The sequence below is a fragment of the Myotis daubentonii genome, chromosome 4 (genome assembly GCF_963259705.1).
Source record: "Myotis daubentonii chromosome 4, mMyoDau2.1, whole genome shotgun sequence".
Classification (NCBI taxonomy): domain Eukaryota; kingdom Metazoa; phylum Chordata; class Mammalia; order Chiroptera; family Vespertilionidae; genus Myotis; species Myotis daubentonii.
In genome coordinates, this window is record NC_081843.1 from 84,156,789 (window position 1) to 84,178,512 (window position 21,724).

Genomic DNA, 21,724 nt, shown 5'->3' on the forward strand with positions numbered 1-21,724 from the left:
GGCTATAGAAAGATGACCCTGAATAGATCTAATCCAAGGAAAACAATTCTGAAAAGCACTGGCCTACCAAACTAAAATGACTAATGGGTCTATAAAATTTATAAATTTCTTAAAATATATTTTCCCTTTAATCTTATTTTCTCAAAAGACTGAAAGAAAAAAGACTAGAGAGCACTTGAAATGGTACTCCATGTTTCTTTTTCAAAAAACAGAATGGTTGGTGTGCCTATATACCTCTAAAAAGATGTTAAGTGTTGCCCATAATTTTCACTTCAGATGCTCTCTTGCATTAAGCAGATTTCAAACATTAAAATGAAAAAAGAATTACCCCGCAGCTCAGTTAAAATGTCTATTTTTTGCTCAAGAATAGCTTCAAGTTGTGTAGCATATGAATCTACATCATAGTCTACTTCTTCAGTCATCTCCAGAAGGGCCTTTTCATCTTCTAACCATCGAATAGATTCCTAAAAGGACAAAAATTCCATTAATCCAGTAAGCCTCTTTGTAAGACAGAAACTAATTTACAAATTTTACATATGTTAAATATCATCAAACACACTCAAGATGGTATTCTCTAAAATAGTACCATAAAACATCTTTATATACAGAGTGACATTAAGAAATATTTCTAGGGGAGGGAGGTGGGGGCGTGGAGGTGGGTGGGGGGATGGTAAAAAAATTAAAAAAAAAAAAAAGAAAAAAAAAAAAGAAAAAAAAAAAAAGAAAAGAAATATTTCTAGCCGAAGCCGGTTTGGCTCAGTGGATAGAGCGTCGGCCTGCGGACTGAAGGGTTCCAGGTTCGATTCCGGTCAGGGGCATGTGCCTGGGTTGCGGGCACATCCACGGTGGGAGATGTGCAGGAGGCGGCTGATCGATGTTTCTCTCTCATCGATGTTTCTGACTCTCTATCTCTCTCCCTTCCTCTCTGTAAAAAAATCAATAAAATATATTTAAAAGAAAATATTTCTAGTGGGGATAAGGACACATATGTAATAACTTAATCAATAAAAAATTTAAAAAAAGAAAATATTTCTAGATTCAAATACAAATATGATAGACAAAGTAAAATGGCTTTTTTTTTTTTTCTACTTTTATTCTACCTTGTATGTGTATGTGTGTTTTTTCTCTTTTTTTTTGGGGGGGGGGAGGCGGTGGTGGTGAGAGGATGGAATGGAATTAATCAAGCACGTAAATATCAATGAGTAGAGTAAGTCTCAAAACCTCAATAGCTATCCCTAAAACAGGGAAAAAATGGATGTAAGAAAGCTAATGAGCAATCTAATGACATCTATGGTAGCCTAGAACTTGTAAATCATCTGGAATTAACATATACATTGGGGCCTCACAGTTGGGCCAAAGAGGTCTAAATTCAAAACACTAGTTTTTCAAATTATTTTGACTCTAAGAACCAATGGATAGCCAATCTTAGAAGAGTCAAATGAACCACTAAATGGTAGTTATTCACCCTTCATAAATACTTCAAGGAAACCCCTCATTCTTAACTGATTTTAGATATGTGGAATTTATGAGTTTATCTTCTAGCAATGTCATGAATCATAAGAATTTATAACACTACCAGATCTTCCAAATTAGAATTTTTGGATATAAAAAAGGATACTTTCTAGATTGTTAGAGTACACATAATTTCAATTTTCCAAATATCAATGCAATTTAATGGCTAATTATAACTAGACTATGTGTCACAGGCAGAACTGGTTAACCTAGATATAGTTAACTATTAGAAAACTGTATATGTGTCAATTAAAACACACACCCAGTATTTGTTTTTCCTTCAGCTATATACTTAATTTTTTTTTTTTTTTTTTTTTAAATATATTTTATTGATTTTCCACAGAGAGGAAGGGAGAGAGACAGAGAGTCAGAAACATCGATGAGAGAGAAACATCGATCAGCCGCCTCCTGCACCCCCCCCAACGGGGATGTGCCGGCAACCCAGGTACATGCCCCTGACCGGAATCGAACCTGGGACCCTTCAGTCCGCAGGCCGACGCTCTACCCACTGAGCCAAACCGGTCCCGGCTACTATATACTTAATTTTTAAAAAACAAAACCTTATTTTGAGAAATGACAGATCACAGTACAAAGGGACAGTAAATGGAATTATAAAAATATTGGCTTGAAAGTCAGAACACACAGTTCTGCCAATAAATCAAACAAACTTTTAGAATTCAACATAAAGTGGCACAATGGGAAATGGTTTTTATGGGACACCTTGCTCCAAAAGGGCACAATTTTCTTAGAATTACAAGGGTCCTTTCTTAATTAAATCTAAACACATAGACCTCTACAGATTCTTATGATAAAGGTTTGACTAAAACTGTAACAGTTTTAATAATGTATAACCTGTTCTAAAATTATAAAGTTTTTTTATATTTTTGAGCCCTTCATCCAGGCACTTGAATGGCCTAGAAAGAAACATTAATACTTGTTTAGAGAAGATTTCTTCAACATCAGAGAAGGAATACAGGTTGATAGGGAGACACTAAGCTATTGTTCACTTTTTCTCAGAAGGTATTTATAGTACTCCAGAAAGGCAGGGTGAGGGTGGGGTGGGGAAGGCAAGCTGACTATACAGTCTTCCATAACGATATGAAATGTTCTCTTCACTTTCCCATCACCTCCTCATAGGTATCATCTGCAAGGCTATTTTCTAGTTTAAAGGGGTGTGGGGGGAAGCAAAGGATGATCAGACAGTAAAAGTGTTTGTAAAAGGTTGAACACACAGTGAAATGAATACTGTACCTAAGAACCTACTGCCACCCCTCACTCATCTGCCATTGACAGCTGTCAGAGCAGTTACTGTCCCTCCCTTTCTACGAAGACTGACACCTCCTCAACTGCTCTCATAATCTTTAGAAGAATTTTTTCCTTTCTGCTGTCCTGACATGAAGACACTCCAATATACTCAACTAACATGAAAAAAAGGGGTATTGGAGGGCAGAAGTTCAATCCTTTTCTAAAAATGGACAACTGACAAAAGCAAATAAAATGGGAGAATGGTAGTAAATAAACTAGACCTTTAAAGAAAGGTTATTTGTAACCACCGTTCAAATTTTGTATTCAAAATTTGCCCTATCATATGTGCTACAAATATATATATACCTGCACACACACAAACAAGTATTTTTTTTTAGATTTCTGTGAGAGTTAAAAATTGTTAGAGTTTTTAGTTAATTTTTCTAAAGAAACATTTTGATGAAAGGTCCTATCTTACTTTACCTGGAACACTGCCCTGTGATCTTCTACAACTTGTTCTTCCATTTCTACCATTTGTGAGACAGCTTCGTGGAAAGTAAACAATTGTGGAGAAACCTCTTCTTCCTTAAAATAAAAAGTTTAAAAATTATAACAGAGTTTATATTTTTAAATGTAACTTAAAAAGCAGTTTTTCTATGTCATTTAGAAAAATGTATTCAGAAACAGAGGAAAACTCCTAAAATATACCATAAAAAGCAAAGCCACAATTCCTTTTTTTAAAATGTTTAATATATTTTTATTGATTTCAGAGAGGAAGGAAGGAGATAGAAACGTCAATGATGAGAGAGAATCATTGATCGGCTGCCTCCTGCACGCCCCCTACTGTGGATCGAGCCTGAAACCCGGGAATGTGCCCTTAAGCAGAATAGAACCAGGGACCTTTTAGTCCGCAGGCGGACACTCAATCCACTGAGCCAAACTGGCTAGGGCCAAAATTTCTTTTTATGGGTAAAAATACTTAATGTAACACTCAAAAAGACATCCCAAACTTAAGTATATCAGTAAAGGATAATTTTCACTGAGTCCAGGCACTTTAATGCAAAATTACAGCCCCTCCCCACCCCAAAGCAATCACTTTTGGAATAGCACAACGTTTCAAAAATCTTTATTGCAGACTATAAATATACTGAAATATTTCCTCAGTATTGTTTAATTTTCACTAACAATTTAAGTCATATATATGTCTTTAAATTTCTTTTCATCAAAAGAGAGATATATAATGTTTTTCATGACTGTGACTATCAAATTGGTATTCTGAAGGTCTCAATTCTTAAAAAAAAAAAAAAAAAAAAAATCAACCCTGTCAAAATGCTATCATTTGTTAAATCTGATTGCTTTCTGTATGTTTGAAATGTTTAGTAACATTTCATAATTTAAAAATTTGATTTCCCAGTTATTAAAAAAATATTATAAAAATATGTGCCCACTGCCCTAGCCAGTTTGGCTCACTGGATAGAACATTGGCCTGGGGACTGAAGGGTCCCAGGTTCGATTCCGGTCAAGGGCATGTACCTTAGTTGCAGGCACATCCCCAGTAGGGGGTGTGCAGGAGGCAGCTGATCAATGTTTCTCTCTCATCGATGTTTCTAGCTCTGTATCTCTCTCCCTTCCTCTCTGTAAAAAATCAAGAAAATATATTAAAAAAAAAAATATGCCCACTGTATAAAGACAAAAGTGTAAAGAAGTAAAAAGACACAAAAAATACACATTTTCACATAGTTACTTTAATATATTGAGGGATTCCTTACTGTTTGTGAGATATAAAAAGTTATTTATATAGTTGTTTAACTTCACTTTTTAAATGTATAATCCATATTTTTTTTAAACTATATTTTTAAACTATATTTTTATTGATTTCAGAAAGGAAGGAAGGAGAGACAGAAACATCAATGATGAGAATCATTGATTGCTGCCTCCTGCATGGTTCCAACAGGGACCAAGCCCACAACCTGTGCATGTACTCTAACAGGAAATTGAACTGTATCCTGGTTCATAGGTCTATGGTCAATCACTGACCCACACCGGCTGGGCACCAGGTTTGATTTTTGCTCATGCATCCTTTTAATACATACTCATTTAACCATAGTTAATTTTGTTTTTAAGCTTTATATATGTTTAATGTAAGTATAATTCTTAAACTTATTTTTCCCTATGTTACTTTAAAAATTCCCAAATTTTAATAACAGTATAAAATCCGAGAAAAATAAAGTGTAGATCAGAGGTCAGCAAACTTTCTTAAAGGGCCAGATAGTACATATTTTGAACTTGTGAGCTATACCATTTTTGTTGAGGTAAGAAAGTAGTCAGATAACCCATAAATGAATGAGCATAGCCATGTTTCAATAAAACTTCATTTATAAAAACAGATGGCTGGCTCATAGCCTGTACAGACACACTGTGAAGATATTGCAGGTTCAATTCCAGACCATTTCAATAAAGCGAATATCTCAATAAAGGAAGTCCTAATCTTTTTGCTGGTGAGGGTCTTGTCTTCAATTTATAAAAAAATACCATCTGAGAAGTGTAATCAAGTGAAGCACAATAAATTAAGTATGCCTATAGTTTGCTGATCCCTAATTTAGACTTCAATTATCAAGTTCTGCTATGATGAAATGAACTAAATTAGATAATTACAACTATGTTAAATCACTCACATTTTGTTCACACAGAAGTTTTAGATCATCTCTCTGCGGGGAACTCCCCACACCCCACTGTGCCTCTAAGTCATCAATCTGATTTGGTGGATGGTGCATTATTGGACGAACATCACCAGCAGCAGTTGGATCCACAGTCAGTTCTTTTACCCTGTAAACACATAAGAGGCATCTAAAATTAATAAAGACTTACATAGAAAAAAACCAAAATACCAATTTATTCAATATAAACAATTAAATTTAACATATTAAGATTGATGATGTCAGTTTTGCAGATCAAATTTACCTGAAGTCTGTGGAAGCCCTAAAGGAATGTTTAACCTTACAAAATTTATTTAGGTAACGATACAATTACTTCTAATGTAATTATTGTACATAATAAGTGAGAATTAGTAAAGTATGTGAATCAGTATTTCAAAGTAAGAGACTGCTGTTCAAATTATATGAACAGAAAAATGCTAACAATGGCACTGAGATCAATAAATGAATCTTTGCCAAAATCAGAGAATTTAATATATGTTACAGATTTTTGGTAGTTCTAATGCACAATTTAAATAGCTACATGTGAAATAACCTTATTCTACTGTATACTATAAAATGTAAATTAGTTCCATCATTTAAAAAAAGTTTACCCATTATACTTAAATTTACAGGCTTGTGTATACTTTCTAAGTCAAGAGGGCCCTTATTTCCTTGCACATAAGGAAATTTACAATAGCATACAGAATAAAGGTAAACTTTTCATTTTAAATAAGACAATTAATTTTTAATAGATGTGCAAAGATGACATCACCCTTAAAAATATGAGTCAAAATAAGAAGCCTGAATTCTAAATCAACATTTTAAAGCAAATAAATTAATAAAGTACATGTAAATCAAGATCATGCAGTTACAACCACCACCTGCCAAACAAAATGAAAAATAAAATGGCTCAGGACAAAAAAAATATAAATGAAATATTTATACACAGCACAATTCAAAAGAAACTATTAAAATAAATATCTTATGTATAGAATGAACTAGACCTGGTAATCGAAGGAGAAAAGTCGTCATACTCATAAGAAGGAGAGAGATCAGGGCGACTGCCACTACCCTGTGAGAAGGGAATGTCTGATGGACTAATTCCAAACTCCTTTACTCTGCAGCACCAAAAGAGCAACAGATTAAAATAAAATGCTCTTGTAAAGACAGCAATGAATATTTCAAACTTTCATTTAGTATTCAGTTTAATTTGTTTAGCAAAAGATATCAACACTGTAATGACTTAATGCATTAGAATATTTAAAAAATAATCCATTTTAAGATTTAAAAATCCCTCTGTCCTACAGATTCCCTACTACATAGTCCTTCCTTTTCTGGTATATTTCCCCCTTTTCTCATGACCCTTTCTAGAAGTTTAACTAGACCCTCAATAAATCTGAAATGTCCTTTATTTAACTACATGGCTACTCAATCTAATTTCCTTGTGTAATCAATACCATGCATATTTTGTTTAATAGCATTAATGAGGCCTCAACATTCTTGCAGTCTTTTCAAACTAAACACAAGACAATTAAGTCCTAATGACATCCATTGTTTGTAACAAATTAACTAATTTCTCCTATACCTATTGAATGGTATCAGCTATGAAGCATCCTTGGTATAAATTGAGATAATAGTCACTCAAATAATTTTGTGTTTGGTGATTCAGATGAAGAACGCTGGTTGAGAAAAGCCTTTAGTAATGGAATTTAAATTGCTTTTGCTAATGTCTCTAGATTATATTTAACCAAATTTAGGCTTTTCTGACACAATTTTTGTGATTCCCTATGTTCTTTTTCAGTCAATCCCATTTCACAGTAGTAGGTAATATTTATTAAATACTTCCTATATATCAGGTATTATTAGTAATTTATAGGTATTATATTATTTAATACTTAAGATAATCTTGTGACATTATTGCATTTTACAGATGAGAAATGGCTCAGAGTAATAAAGTATCTTACCCAATGTCATTTAATGAGAATAATCATAATTGAGGTTCTAACTTAGCTTTTACTATAAATCTTATATTAAACGCTTCATATACTAACCATATTCTGTTTCTCTCACTATTTTAGGTTGAACTAAATGAAATTACTGTTTTTATAGGGCAAAAGCAATTATTATCAAACTAATAATGTAATGTATATCAAACCAATACATTTCTACCTACAATCATTCTTTGCTATCGGTAATGTCTATACCAAAGATTCAATATTGGATTCATCTGTCTTTTATCTTTTATAGTCACTTTGGAAAGCTTATTTACTACACCCGCTGACAAATCTAGATTTCTAATACTACTTGACTCTTTTTACTCCCAACCCCATTTCTTATTCTCTTAAGAATCTCCTAATTTAGATACCCTAAACACTCTTTTCCTCTTGCTCAACCTAACCACTATTAAATGCAGCAATTATTTATCTCTCTCCAATGAGAACTATCAAGGGAGGTTGAAAAATCTTTATTCACAGCGATTTGGAAATAAGAGGCAGAATTCTTTGTCTCAGCTGGTTAGTCATGTTGCAAATGAATTACATTATAATAAATTAAAACATTTTATTTGAACCCAAATAAACTAGAGTAATGGCCAGACAGGGCATTTTCACATTAGGGGGATTCTTTTACAGCCAGAAGTCTGAACACACAGAGGGTTTTTATTTGTTTTAATTATACAACATGGCAATATTCTACTATACAAAGCCATTCCTCATCTCTCCCACAAACAATTTTGAAATAAGAGGCATTTTAAATTAATGATTGAACCCCCACAATACCAAAAATATTTATTGTAAGGATCAAATAAAAATCTTATAAAGTTTGCAGCTATAAGTTCATAATTTAAAGTTTAAAAGGGAAATAAATTTAGAAATAAAGTTATATTTAAGAAGCTATTATATCTTAACACACTGTGGATGGATCATGAGAATTCTCGCTTCATATTACACAGTGTTTTACAAAGTATCATACTTTAAAAAGATATTAGATTGTAAGAACATTTAAGAAATAACTTCAAAATGCAATGGGTATTTAATTTTAAAGAGTGCCTTTAACATTTATGTAAAACATTTTTTTGTACTCGTTCAATAGAAACTTATCTGGCCACTGGGTAAAGCTAGCAATAAAACTACTGGTCACAGGATGCAATGTGTTAATATCTTTTTACAAAAGGTCAATAGGTTTATACTTTCCAATGTTTTTACTATGATTTAAAAACATTTCTTCAGCTGAAGCAAAAGCAAGATATAAAAGAACAAAGTGTACGATATCATTTATGTAAAGTTCAAACACAGCTACCTATGTTGTTCATGGTTAAATTCATAGGAAGTAAAACAATTTTTAAAAAAGAGAGAAAAAAATAAAACAAGAAAAATGTTCCATAGAAGCCAGAGCAATCAATTGCTGCTTTGGGGTAGACATTAATGAATTTGGGCATGTTATTAGGATTTGTGATCAGTAAGGGACACATGGGGAACTTTCTGGGGGGCTGGGAATGTTTTCTTTCCCAGTCTAATGACAGGAATTTCATTTTATAAGTACTCATTAAATTATTCTCTTACGTTTTGGGCACTTTTCTGTATGCATATGTATTTCACATTTTAATAAAAGATTAAAAATAAAATTTGTATTCAGCAAAACTAAAAGAATCTTAACACTAGAAATGGAATACAGAGGAATTTTATCTCTAGGTTTAAAATCACAAATGCAGTATGTGATAAAAATTTAAAACTATACTCATTCAAAACAAGTGCAATGGGAATAATCTATGGAACAAAAATAAATATGCCCATCATAATCCAAAATTTCAAGGGCATTTCACGATTATAAGAAATAATATTTTAGTAGTCTATAATGCTTTTTTGTCATTTCATCTATAAATATTGTTACCTAAAGTTTGTAACACTACTGATATTAATAAAATGTAACCCGTATAAGACACCAGAAAGAACTGTGCTATCACTACTTACTTGAAACTCTATATTCCCCATGTACATATAACATTTAATATTATCAGAAATAATTTTCAGCATATAGCAAAACAATTTAAGAAATACATATTAGCCCCTGGTAGAGTTTTAACACACTAGAAATTATTTGCATGATTCAAATGTAGAAAAATATTATGAAATCTAACTTGGTTAAATGAAAAAACATGATTGTGTTCTAGCATAGTAAGACCAATTCTACTAAAAATATAAATCTCTCCCCAAATTATACAACATATTTCCAATTATTTTGATAACTTGACAAAATGATTCTAAGTATCATGCAAAATTTTTTTTGAAAATTGAAAAAAATGTAATAAGCGTTACACTATCAGATATTAAGTCAAATCATATGCTGCTCTATTTCCCTCATATTTCAAAATGGATAATCATTTCTCATACCTATTTGCATATCTTAATGTATTAAGAGTATTTTCACAGGATGCCATTCCTGGAGAGATTGTGGCAATCTATGGGGGAAAAATGCAAAGGTAAATAAGATGTTATAAATGATGAAGACAGTGATACTAATATACAGGGTGGGGCAAATGTAGGTTTAAAGTTGTGAGTATATGAAACAGTTTATTCTTGTACTATTATTTATTACTGGAGGCCCAGTGCATGAAATTCATGAACTCGAGGAGGGGAAAGGGCCCTCAGCCCAGCCTGTGCCCTCTCGCAGGAGGCCCATGGGGAGCTGGCCTAAGCTGGCAGTTGGGCATCCTTAGTGCTGCTGTGGAGGTAGGAGAGGCTCCCACCACTGCCACTGTGCTCACCAGCCATGAGCCTGACTTCTGGCTGAGCAGCGCTCCCCCTGTGGGAGTACACTGACGACCGGGAGGCAGCTCCTGCATTGAGCGTCTGCCTGCTGGTGGTCAGTGCACATCATAGTGACCGGTCATTCTGCTGTTCAGTCAATTTGCATATTAGCCTTTTATTATATAGGATTGTATTATTTTTTATACTAACTGTAAACTTACATTTGCCTCACCCTGTATGTATTTATTAATAATATGTGAACTCCAAGATTACTTGCTATCTTATGCCCACAATCAGATAATAATTATAAACTCTTTTCAAAATATAAACAGGTCTCTGAATGCACCAGAAAGTGATCAAAATCAGGTAGAAAATGGAGGTCAACACCTAGAAGAAGGGAGTAACATTGAATGACTTCCCCACCACCCCTCTTTCATAGCTTTATTGCCTAAGAACAAGCCCTGCTGTTGTCACACAGGACAACTAAAACTTCATTAGAAACAGAGTTAAGAAACTAAAAAACAAAAGTTAGGAGGTGGGGATCATAGCTGCTGGAAAGTGAAGCTTGTCCCAGAAGAGACAGCTACAGAGGGAGAAACTCAAATTATGCATATAAACTGCCCAGTCACTTTGGAAAGCTTATTTATAAGCAAAATTTGTTAAGATCTCTGGCTGACTCCTAACCTAGGTATGCACAATGCTGACTCCAACCACACAGTCGAGTCTAAAAGAGGTAAACAGAGATTTTAATTTTAGTTGCTGCCCACAGCAGGGGAGACGAGTTTAGAGTAAGTTCAGCTAAGTTAATTTCCTGATATACAACAACAAAATAATCAATAATTTTGAGAGGAGTATAACAGAATCCAGAGTGTCTATAAGATATTCATCCATAATAAAAATTACATAATCCAAAATTACTAGAATATGAATAAAAAATGTAACCCATACTCAAGGAAAATAGAACTCAATGGAGACCAACCTCAAGAAGACTCAGATATTAGAATTGTAGAATGCATTATAACTGCACTATAATCCTCAGCCTGTCAGGGACCACATCTTAAGTATCCTATCTCTCTCACAACAGAAGGGTTTAAATGATTGTCATTAGTGTATATTATAATTTTTCCACAGATATAATTGTTCATTCGATATTAAAATAAAAGAAATAGCCCTGGCCAGTGTAGCTAGTTGGTTAGAGAATCGGCCTGTGGGTTTGATTTCTGGTCAAGGGCACAGGTACCTGAGATGCAGGTTCAATCCCCAACCCCGGTCAGGGCATGTGAGGCAAACAACCAATAGATATGTCTCTCTCACATCAATATTTCTCTCTCCCTCTCTCTCTTTTCCCCCTGCCTCCTATTTAGCCCCTTCCTTCCATTTTACTCGCTCTGAAAATCAATGGGAAAAATATCCTCAAGCGAGGATTAAAAAAAATAAAACAGAACAAAAAAACCAAATGAACGAATAAAAAAATAATAAAAATAAACCCATAAACTTACCATACAGGTACGAGAGTTTTCACCTATGAATGAATCTCTTAACACCTGAGTGAGCTTACTTGCTCGGAAAGGAGTATGAGGTTTATTTCTACCTAAGGCTCTGATGCACTCCTGAAAATTAAGAAAGCAAGTTTCAGAGATTAGGTTTCTTATAAAGAGTATTTACCTTAATACGTTTAGAAGTTCTCTTACTATAATTCTAATATTTAAGGTCTGATCAGCTTTGAAAATGCTACTAACAGGTTTACAGCATGGTAAAGATGTTGCCATAAATCCTAACTCAAGAAAGTGAAATAAAAAAACAAAAAAATAACAACCAATGGACTGTTATTTCAAAAAGTTCTTCTGGAGACTATGACTAGTGTTTAGAAGTGACAAGAAGTAACATTATCTATAAAAATAAACTTTTAAAGTGACACTACAAGAGAAAAAACACAATGCTTTCTTGTAGTTTTGCTGATCTTTGCTTTCCTAGTCAAGAAAGAGCTATAATACTGGCCTAACTTTTCGAAAGCAATTCCACATTTTTCTGAGAAACTATTTCTTCATTCAGTTTTGTGGGTCCTTGCCCAATTCCACGAAAATATGACTGATTAGGGCCCTTTGGAATCTCTCTAAGAAGCTTTGGGATTGGCCAGCCAACAACAGATTTTTTATGCATCCTAATAATAATGGGTGTAAAGAAAATTTCTGGGTATAATATAAATCTGTATCTGCAAATATAAAACGAAATTTTAATAACCTCTCCTACTTATTATTAGACAAAACAAGTACTATTGTTTTGTAGCAGAGTAAATATAATTAAAATAAAAAGTAAAAGACTTTCACAATTAAATAGATTTTATTTACCTTGAGTGCTAAAAGGCTTTTATTAATTTCAGCACCTTCAAGCCTAGTTTGCCTATCTGCACTGGAAGTATCAGCTCCTCTTTCATTTCCAGCCAAATCAATGAGAGAAAATTTGCCATGTAGTTTTCCTTTCCTTCTAAGTATAATCTGAAACACTGCATGGCTCCGAGATGAATGTGCATTTGCAGATGTTTGCCCGGATGTTCTACAATTTGATTGAGGACATTTGATACATAAATACTTTATGTTCAAACCACAGTATTTTCATTAAAAACAAAACAAAAACAACTATCCAGTTTTCATCATTTATTACAAAGGAGACATTGTGAATTAACAACATTTGAACAATTTAATCTGGCATACTTCTAGTATGTTATCTATAGAATAGACATCACTCAGTTACATGTAACAACAAAAGTTTTTGTGAATAATGATTTTTACTTCTAAGATGCACTGAATAACATCCTTGCTTTGTTTTTGTTATAACCAAATTATATAAAACTGATTATAAAATTAAGTTTCCCTTTCTTAATTAAAATAAGATTTACCTGCAGCTGTTACCTATGTCAATGAGTTTCAGTACATCTTCAACACATTTGACCTCCCGTTCCTGTAATCCTACCACTTGAACCTGCTGTTTTCCATCTTCCAGCACTCTTAATTTTGTTTTCCTGTTTAGCAAGTCGAACACCTAAAAAAATTTTTTTTCAAGTTGAAAACTAACTTTAAAGAATCAGCTCTATAAAAATTAGTCATTCAAAGTCTGAAAACCATTTCAGAAAATAAAATGCTCAATATTTGAGTTGAAAAATTTCAAAGGGAATTAAAAGAAATCTCAACAAAATTCTAACATAGTATTCCAATCCAAATACATATAAAAGTGATGTGGTGGCAATGGTTGCACATTGTAAAATGTACATGCCATTTTTGCACAATGTAAAATGTACATGCCATTGAATTTGTATACTTAAAAATGGTTAAAATAATAAATTTTGTTATGCATAATTTAATCACAATTTAAAAAACAAATTTTTTTTTTAAGTTTCCACTTACCTTTCCACTATAAATTTCAAAAAAGGTTGCATAAACTTGAAGTTCTAACTTCTTATAGTTTGGCTTCTTTAGCATTAAAAAGACATCTCGAGCTATTAAAAATTTCACATGGAGAAAATTTGTTAAGATGCAACAAATATTATTTTTAAAAAGCATTTCAAAATTTCTATTTTTTAGAGTTAATCTTTACTTACAATAATAACATCAATAATAAAAATGAAGACTAGCCCTAGCCGGTTTGGCTCACTGGATAGAGCGTCGGCCTGGGGACTAAAGAGTCCCAGGTTCGATTCCAGTCAGGGGCATGTACCTTGGTTGCAGGCACATCCCCAGTAGGGAGTGTGCAGGAGGCAGCTGATTGATGCTTCTCTCTCATCGATGTTTCTAACTCTCTATCCCTCTCCCTTCCTCTCTGTAAAAAATCAATAAAAATATATTTTAAAAAAAGTGAAGACTAAAGTAAACATCAATGTTACAAAAGACAGTTGTAATTTATTTTTACACTTAAGGTTTAGATGTCACTCTCTTTCATTATTTAATAAAAGGACACTCTCTATCCTTATGAAGTTGTTCTCATAACCATTCCAAATGGAAGCTTTTCACAAATCATTATTCAACAAAAAATAGTAAGCTCCAACAATGTGACAGATTATAATGATATAAATATAATCAAGATTTCTTCCCCAAATGCAGAGTTCTTTCAAGTAGTCTGATAACCTAAAATTGACATAATACACAGTAAATATAGTATTATAGTTACCCTTTAATTCCTGGACAACATGTCCAAGTCTTATTTCAAAGCCACCTGAATAATATTCAAGAAGAATATTACAAATGATATGCAAAAACAAACAAACAAAAAAACCCCACAAAACATATTTACCTGCTAGTGCATAAATTCCTTTAGAACAATCTTGGTTTTTTCCTGAAAAGTCACCTCCCATAGTCTATATGTTAAAAAGAAAGTAAAGAATAACAGACATTATTCAGGAATGAATCTTAAGAATTTAGGTCTAAGTATTAAGCTACAAAAAAAATAAACTAGCTTCATACCAGGATGTAACTATAATAAATTACTTACATGAGTTTTTCCACTTCCAGTCTGGCCATAAGCAAAGCATGTAGCCATTCCCCTTTCGAATATAGTTTCCACTAGTGGTCTAGCTGTAAACCTTAAAAATAATATGCACCAGTCAGAATGTGCATTCAATATTTAAATTAAGCAAAGAAGAAATAAAAGTAATATAGTCTTAATGTATACCAAGATTTCCAACAAATAAACTAGGCCACAATTGAGACTAATTGATTTGTTTAAAAATTTAAATAACTATACCCTAGTATTAAGGCTCTTTAAAGAATAATTTCAAGCAATAATCCTATATAATAAAAGTGCAATATGCAAATTGACCAAAAGGCAGAACAATCGGTTGGCGGGGGCGGGGCAGGTGAGCAGGCAGTGCCAGGCCAGCCAAGGCGCATGCCAGCGGGCAGACGGAGGGGACAGCAATTAGGGGGGTGGGGGGGAGGGCAGCGGCAACCAGCAGCGGCGGAGGGGAGATTGGGGGTGGGCAGGGCCGGCCCTTCACTGGCCGGTGCCATCTCCTCATTGGCCCCCCTGGTTGCCTCCCGTAGAGGCAACCACCCGAGGGCTCCTGGACTGCAAGAGGGCGCAGGCCGGGCTGCCCCCAAGTGCACGAATTTTAGTGCACAGGGCCCCTAGTTCCATAATAAATAATGATCACAATAATGATGGACAATAAAATCTAATGGTAACTGAGCTATATATATATATATATAGAAGACCATAGGAAAGTTTAAAAAAATAACAAAAGATGGTAACATTAGCCAGATAAGTAAAACATACAGGGCTGTTTTGTTTTTTGTTATATACCAGGTGGGGCAAAAGTAGGTTTACATACAAAAAAGTTGTGAGTACACAAAACAGAGTTATTCTTATACTAGATGCCTGGTGCACAGATTCGTGCACTGGTGGGGACCCTCAGCCTGGCCTGCAGGGATTGGCTGAAACCGGCAGTCCTACATCCCCAAGGGATGTAGTAGTGCACAAAGTGGCAGGTGGCCGGGGAGGAGCCTGAGCCCAGGCCAGGCGCTGCGCCGTTCCTGCTCATCTCAGCCCTGCTGCACCTGCCGCTGCCACCGCTTGGTAGGCTCGCTGCCACTCCGCTGTGGTCTCCATGCCCCTGTCCTAGGGCGATACCAGTGGATGTGGCTGTGGGCTCATGCCATCAGTCCTGATACCAATGTCGGTCCTGGTACGGATTGGGGGGTGGGGGGAAGACGTGCGCAGGGAGTGTCCACAGGAGAAGCTTGCGCCACTGCAGCTGTGCTCGCCAGCCGTGAGCCCAGTGAGCCCAGCGTCTGGCGCCCACCAGTCAGCTGAGCGGCGCTCCCGCTGTGGGAGCACACTGACCACCAGGGAGCGTCTGCCCCCTGGTGGTCAATGCACGTCATAGTGACTGGTTGAACAGTCACTTAGGCTTTTATATATAGCAATTATCTTAGACTATCTAAACAAGCAGAAAAATAATATTTCATTGAATGTGGACAAGTAAAAATAAATTATGCTTATAAGACATTAAGTTCTGAGTTGATAGTCTTGATTCAAGAAAAGGATGCTAGTCTGGCCTGCATGGCTCAGTGTTGAGAGCATTGACCTATGAACCAGGAGGTCATGGTTCAAAATCCCCAGTCAGGGCATATGCCCTGGTTGAGAGCTTGATCCCCATTGTGGGTTGTGCAGGAGGCAGCCAATCAATGATTCTCTCTCATTGATGTTTCCATCTCTCTCTCCCTATCCCTTCTCCTCTCTGAAATCAACAAAAATATATTAAAATTAAAAAAGGGATGCCAAAACATTATGATATGGATTTTTCAAACCTATGAGTATAATCACCACCAGAGTTAAAATTAAAAGGTAGGAAGGTCAAGAAATATTTTATTGAGCAGAGCACTAAAAGGTCTAAGAGCACTAAGAGGTATAATAGGAAACAAATATACTTTTTATATAGACTTCAAAATAATACATATAAAATACTATATACAACTCTGATGTTTTTAATTAATTTTTTAAAACAATTTTTTTGTTGACAGTATTACAGATGAACCCCTCCACTTCCTTCCCCCCTTAGTCCCACTGATATATTTTTCTTAAAGGCACAACTGGAGAACATAAAAAAGGAGCAGGAAAAGTTCTAGAAATGAGCCTGATTAGGCAAGAAAAGGTCTAACTCCTCAATCCATAAAGTTAAGATTAAGAGAAAGGGAGTAGAATTAATATTGGTAGTTAAGAAGCATAAATACAGGTGAAAACAGAGAATGTTTACTAAACCTGGCATATACAAAAACATCTTTATTTATAATGATTTCTTGAAAATGACTATAAAAGGCAAACAGACATATTTTATAGGCAGGAATGGAAGAAGGGGGCAGTAGACTCTATTCTCAGAAAAGGTAAAAAATATACAGTTTATAATTGTTAATTGTTGACAGTATTACAGATGTACCCCAGAATTAAAAAAAAAAAATTCTGTCTAGTATTCACATGTCCTTTAATTTTGTCCTCTTTCTTTACAACTAAACTTCCAGTTTGCCAGCTTAAGGCCAATGGAGTTGGTTTCAACACTATATCATTTATAACATCTTCAATTCTTAAGACACTTAATAATTCTTTTTAAAAAATATATTAATTCATTGATTTTTAGAGAGAGAGAAAGAAAGGGGAGAAGGAGGAAGGGAAAGAGAGAGAGAGAACTATCAATTGTTTTTCCACTTAATTTATGCAATCATTGGTTGCTTCTTGTATGTGCCTTGACAGGGGATCAAACCTGCAACCTTAATGTTTTGGGATGATGCTCTAGACAACTGAGCTAACTGGCCAGAACAACTCTTTAATTTTCTGTTTGTAATCATATTTATAAAGTAAAAGGTCACTGAAAATAGCATTAAAATAAATTGTTAGTTTGAAATAACAAAGCTGCTAAACTAACCTGTTACAATAATTAGAGGTGAATGTTTACAAAGCCTATATGAAAATCCAAATTTGGCATAAAAGTTTGAGATATCAATATATTATATATTAAATTTGAGCTGCTTATAAGTTGAATATGTTAACATACAAGAATTTCATGTATTAAAACTATCCCAAAGCTTAAAGACGATAGAAATTAGATAAATGCAAGTAGATTTACAGCACATTTTCCCCCTGAAGTGGTGGTACAAGCTAAATATTTAGACAAATTAGACTAGTTGTATAATAAATATTTCACATTTCTTTATAGTATAGAAATTTAAAAAAAGTCCTCCTCTAATTACTTCCCATTCTCAGAGGTACAAAAATGTCAACATTTTTTATAAATTTCCTATCCATATACATGTGTGATATGCATATGTTAATCAGTAATGGAAACTATGGTTTGGGGAAGCACTAAAGAGACCAAGTGTTAATCGTTATTACAATGTTTATTATATATTCTTCTTTATTTAAACTCAGAATACAAAAGCATGTTAACAACTCTGGAGAGATATACCAAGATCAATATGTTTCAGGGTAATAATAATAAGCACATGATGTGAGAACAAAATTCTAATTTAAAACAAATCTACCTACCTGTAAACCATTTCATTAGGAGCTGAGTCATCAAAGGCATAATCAAAACGAAATGTTTGGTTTTCTAGGTACCGTGTTAAATCTACCTTTTGTTTTGGTTCATGTACCATCACAACATCTTTACTAGGGATTGTAATTACGTCAAGATCTTTCATTTGAGTTTCTAAAAGAACAAATGAAAATCAATGCCCAGAAACTTTACAGAATTTGCATTAATGTACAAAAAAGTAATGAGTTCTTCAAATATAAGTAGTGAGTTCTTATCCACTCAAGAATATTTCAATAACAAAGTAAAAAAAATCAAGATTTCTTAAAGCAAGAACCAGAAATGGCAACATTTCATACAGTAGTAACAAATCAATAGATTAACCATAGAAATCTGCAGAAAGGTTATATACAAATAAAATAATTTACACTGAACTGTCCCCAACCAATTTGATTTTCTGCTATTACAAACAGGATAAAATCAACCTTATTACAACTCAATAAACATCATACCTTTTTTATTGAGTGGTCGTTTCCTTACACAAACACATATCCTATGTTCGTCAATCTAGAAAGAAAATATTATATTTCAGTGATTATCAGTGTTATGTAAAACAATGAAGTCAATTTTACAACATTTCCTTCAGAGATTTTAGAAATTTATGTATGGCATAAATAGGATAAGCTTAAAAAAACCCCACAAATTAACTTGCACACATTTCAATGGAGACTCCCTTATTTTTTCTGTTGTATGGTAAACCATTAATAACCTTGTAGAGCATTAAGTTCATGTTAAGAAGCTGCCTTATTAACTTTAAGATGTGCTATATAAAAAAAAAGCAAGTGGTGTATTTTCAGGTAGCTTATAGGGAAACTTGTTGGAAAAGGTAACTATATAGACAAGATAACATGATTCCCAGGAGATTATTGAGCAAAATAATTGGAATATGCCAATTCTTACACATAAATACTTTTCATAAAATTTATGTTCCCAATACTTTCCTTTTAAAAATAATTATTACAATGCAGGGATTAGCAAAGTATGGCCTGCAGGATTAATCCAGCCTACTACCTCCTTTTGTAATGTTTTACTAGAACAGTCATACCCATTCATTTATGTTGTCTATGGCTGCTTTCATACTACAAAAGCAGAATTGTCAACTAAAGGACTTGTATGCATGCATATAAGCATAACCAATGGACATAAGACACTGGGGGATAGGGGAGGCTAGGGGACTGTCTAGGGCTGGGGGATAAAATGGATACATATGTAATACCCTTTGTAATACTTTAAGCAATAAAAAAAAAAATAAAAAATAAAAAAAAGAAAAATGGTAAAAAGGAAAAAAAAAAAAAAAAGCAGAATTGAGTAGTTGTGACAAATACCATATCATATGGTTCATAAAGCCAAAAATATTTGCCATCAGGCCCTTTTCAGAAAAAGTTTGCTAATCCCTTTCCTAAAGTATGAGCTCAGAGACAGGAAGTTACACAAAGGTAAGGGTAGCAAGGAAGGGTACCCACAGGGAAAGGTACCCAAATATATGGGATGTAAATGTTATGAACAACTATTAAATCCTATATAATACACCTGCTCAACACAAATGTGTTTTGTGTACCCAATACTACATTCTGTATATGCTAGGTCCGATGGATTATTTTTCATAAGTACCAATTACAAAAACATTCCCTGTCCAATAAATTCTTATTTCTTCAATAGGAAATGAATTGAGTAATAAGACAGAATACTTTTTGAGCACTAAATTTCTGGTCTATTGCAGTCCTCAACAACCATCACTTATAAAGCCAAAATAACATTAAAATAAGTTGGACAGTGGGATCTATAGCACAAACCAAAGAGGAAATAAAGGAAATTGGGTGTTCAGATTTAAGTCCTTTAATTATTGTTCTGTCCTACCAAAGACAGGGAAGGCTTTGCTTTGAAATGGACATCTCTGTGGGAAGCATGTCTGATACAATCAATTATGGAAGAGAGGCATAAATGTGGATGATTTCTTGATTTTTCTTAAAATGTAGGAAATGGGCACATAAGAAAGGAAAATTTATCTAGTAAATACAATGTTAATTTAGTTGGAATCAAACATGTTTTTATTTGAGTACAGAGATCCAGAGCAATGATTTACAAAAAAAACTTACAGGATCTGCTGTTGTTAATGGTCTATAATCCAAACTTCCTCTAAAATCTCTGATCATACACATAATTTCATAATTTGGGTTTGTAGCATCAACATCCTACAAGAAGACAAAGAGAATCATCATTTATTATAATTATAGTAATACAGCATTTGTTGCATTGGTGCTATATATAGTTTGAAAATTAAAATTAAACTAACAGATTATGTCACTTGCCCTAGCTCAGCTCAGACTCAAACTGAAGACGTGATATACTTTAGTTTCAGTTATGACTAGTCATATGCTTAGGAATCACTTTTAAATTAAAAATACAATGTTGTAGGTCTACACATATTGTTAATTGTAAACCAAACATTCCTTATTAAAGCCACCCTTGACATAATTCAAAAATTCATCTGCTATACATATACCTTAATTATTCTTAGAAAATGGAGCAAAAGAGAAATAGTACACTCATCTCTAGAAAAGCTGAAATTCTAGAAATATTCATTTAATTAGATTCTTCTTCCCAATTCTTAATCCAGTGATTCAGCAAAATAGAAATATGGATTCATTTAAGTTAATTTTCTATTTTTGCTGGCTCTCTTTAAAAAAAAACACAACACAACTAAGGCAAGGTAAAACACTTCCAAATCAATAGGATATAGAATTTAAAGAAATCAAAAGCCAAGATAATTTTTAAAATCGTTAATATTCAAATTATTGGATACTGATTGCTATGGAGGAGGGACTGTTCTATGACACAACCACTTCCTGACCTTGCCTGACTGCTGCTGTACCTCCTGCTAGATCCAAATAGATCCTGCTAGACATAGGCCAGAAGAATGATGCTTCCCTTAAATCCTCTCAGAAACTGACTTCTCCCCTATGCCCCAGGCACGCTGCCCTGGGGAAGTATGTAAGGCATTTCCTCCTCACCTGGGGCAAGTTACACCCCAGGACCCTTATCCATCCAGCCCTGTCCTATATAACACCTTAGCGCCTGCCACATGACGGATATCCAAGTCTTCTTGCCACCAACTAAGGCCACCTCACGTACATGTAAATTCCCTTAATAAAGGCTTTTTCAAAAAAGTATATATTTTCACTAATTTCAGAGAGGATGGGAGAGGGTGAGGGAGAAACATCAGTGAGGAGAGAGAATCATTGATTGGCTGCCTCCTACACGCCTCACACTGGGGATTGAGCCTGCAACCCCCTGTGGCCTGTGCCCTAACTGGGGATCGAACCACGACCTCCTGGTTCATAGGTTGACACTCAACCACTGAGCCACATGACCAGGCAATAAACTCTTTATATAATGATGGAGTTGGCAGCCTCTCTTTCTTTGGTTACTCAGCCCTGGAGAAAAACTTAACA

General features: G+C 34.2%; 1 protein-coding gene across 5 annotated transcripts in view; it reads right to left on the reverse strand.

Moving 5' to 3' along the window:
* KIF2A (kinesin family member 2A) overlaps window positions 1-21,724 on the reverse strand; it is an 81,396-nt gene that overhangs the window by 7,920 nt on the left and 51,752 nt on the right. For 3 of the 5 annotated variants that reach the window (XM_059694556.1, XM_059694555.1, XM_059694553.1), the window contains exons 7-20: window positions 20,369-20,464; window positions 18,725-18,779; window positions 18,227-18,389; window positions 14,681-14,771; window positions 14,483-14,546; window positions 13,600-13,691; window positions 13,095-13,237; window positions 12,547-12,751; window positions 11,698-11,808; window positions 9,842-9,909; window positions 6,458-6,571; window positions 5,433-5,583; window positions 3,241-3,342; window positions 329-464 (exon numbers count right to left, since the gene is read on the reverse strand). In XM_059694556.1, coding sequence (XP_059550539.1) covers window positions 329-464; window positions 3,241-3,342; window positions 5,433-5,583; window positions 6,458-6,571; window positions 9,842-9,909; window positions 11,698-11,808; window positions 12,547-12,751; window positions 13,095-13,237; window positions 13,600-13,691; window positions 14,483-14,546; window positions 14,681-14,771; window positions 18,227-18,389; window positions 18,725-18,779; window positions 20,369-20,464 — 1,591 coding nt within the window. The remainder of the gene's footprint in view (window positions 1-328; window positions 465-3,240; window positions 3,343-5,432; window positions 5,584-6,457; window positions 6,572-9,841; window positions 9,910-11,697; window positions 11,809-12,546; window positions 12,752-13,094; window positions 13,238-13,599; window positions 13,692-14,482; window positions 14,547-14,680; window positions 14,772-18,226; window positions 18,390-18,724; window positions 18,780-20,368; window positions 20,465-21,724) is intronic. The other 2 variants (XM_059694558.1, XM_059694557.1) reach the window with 1 other exon arrangement.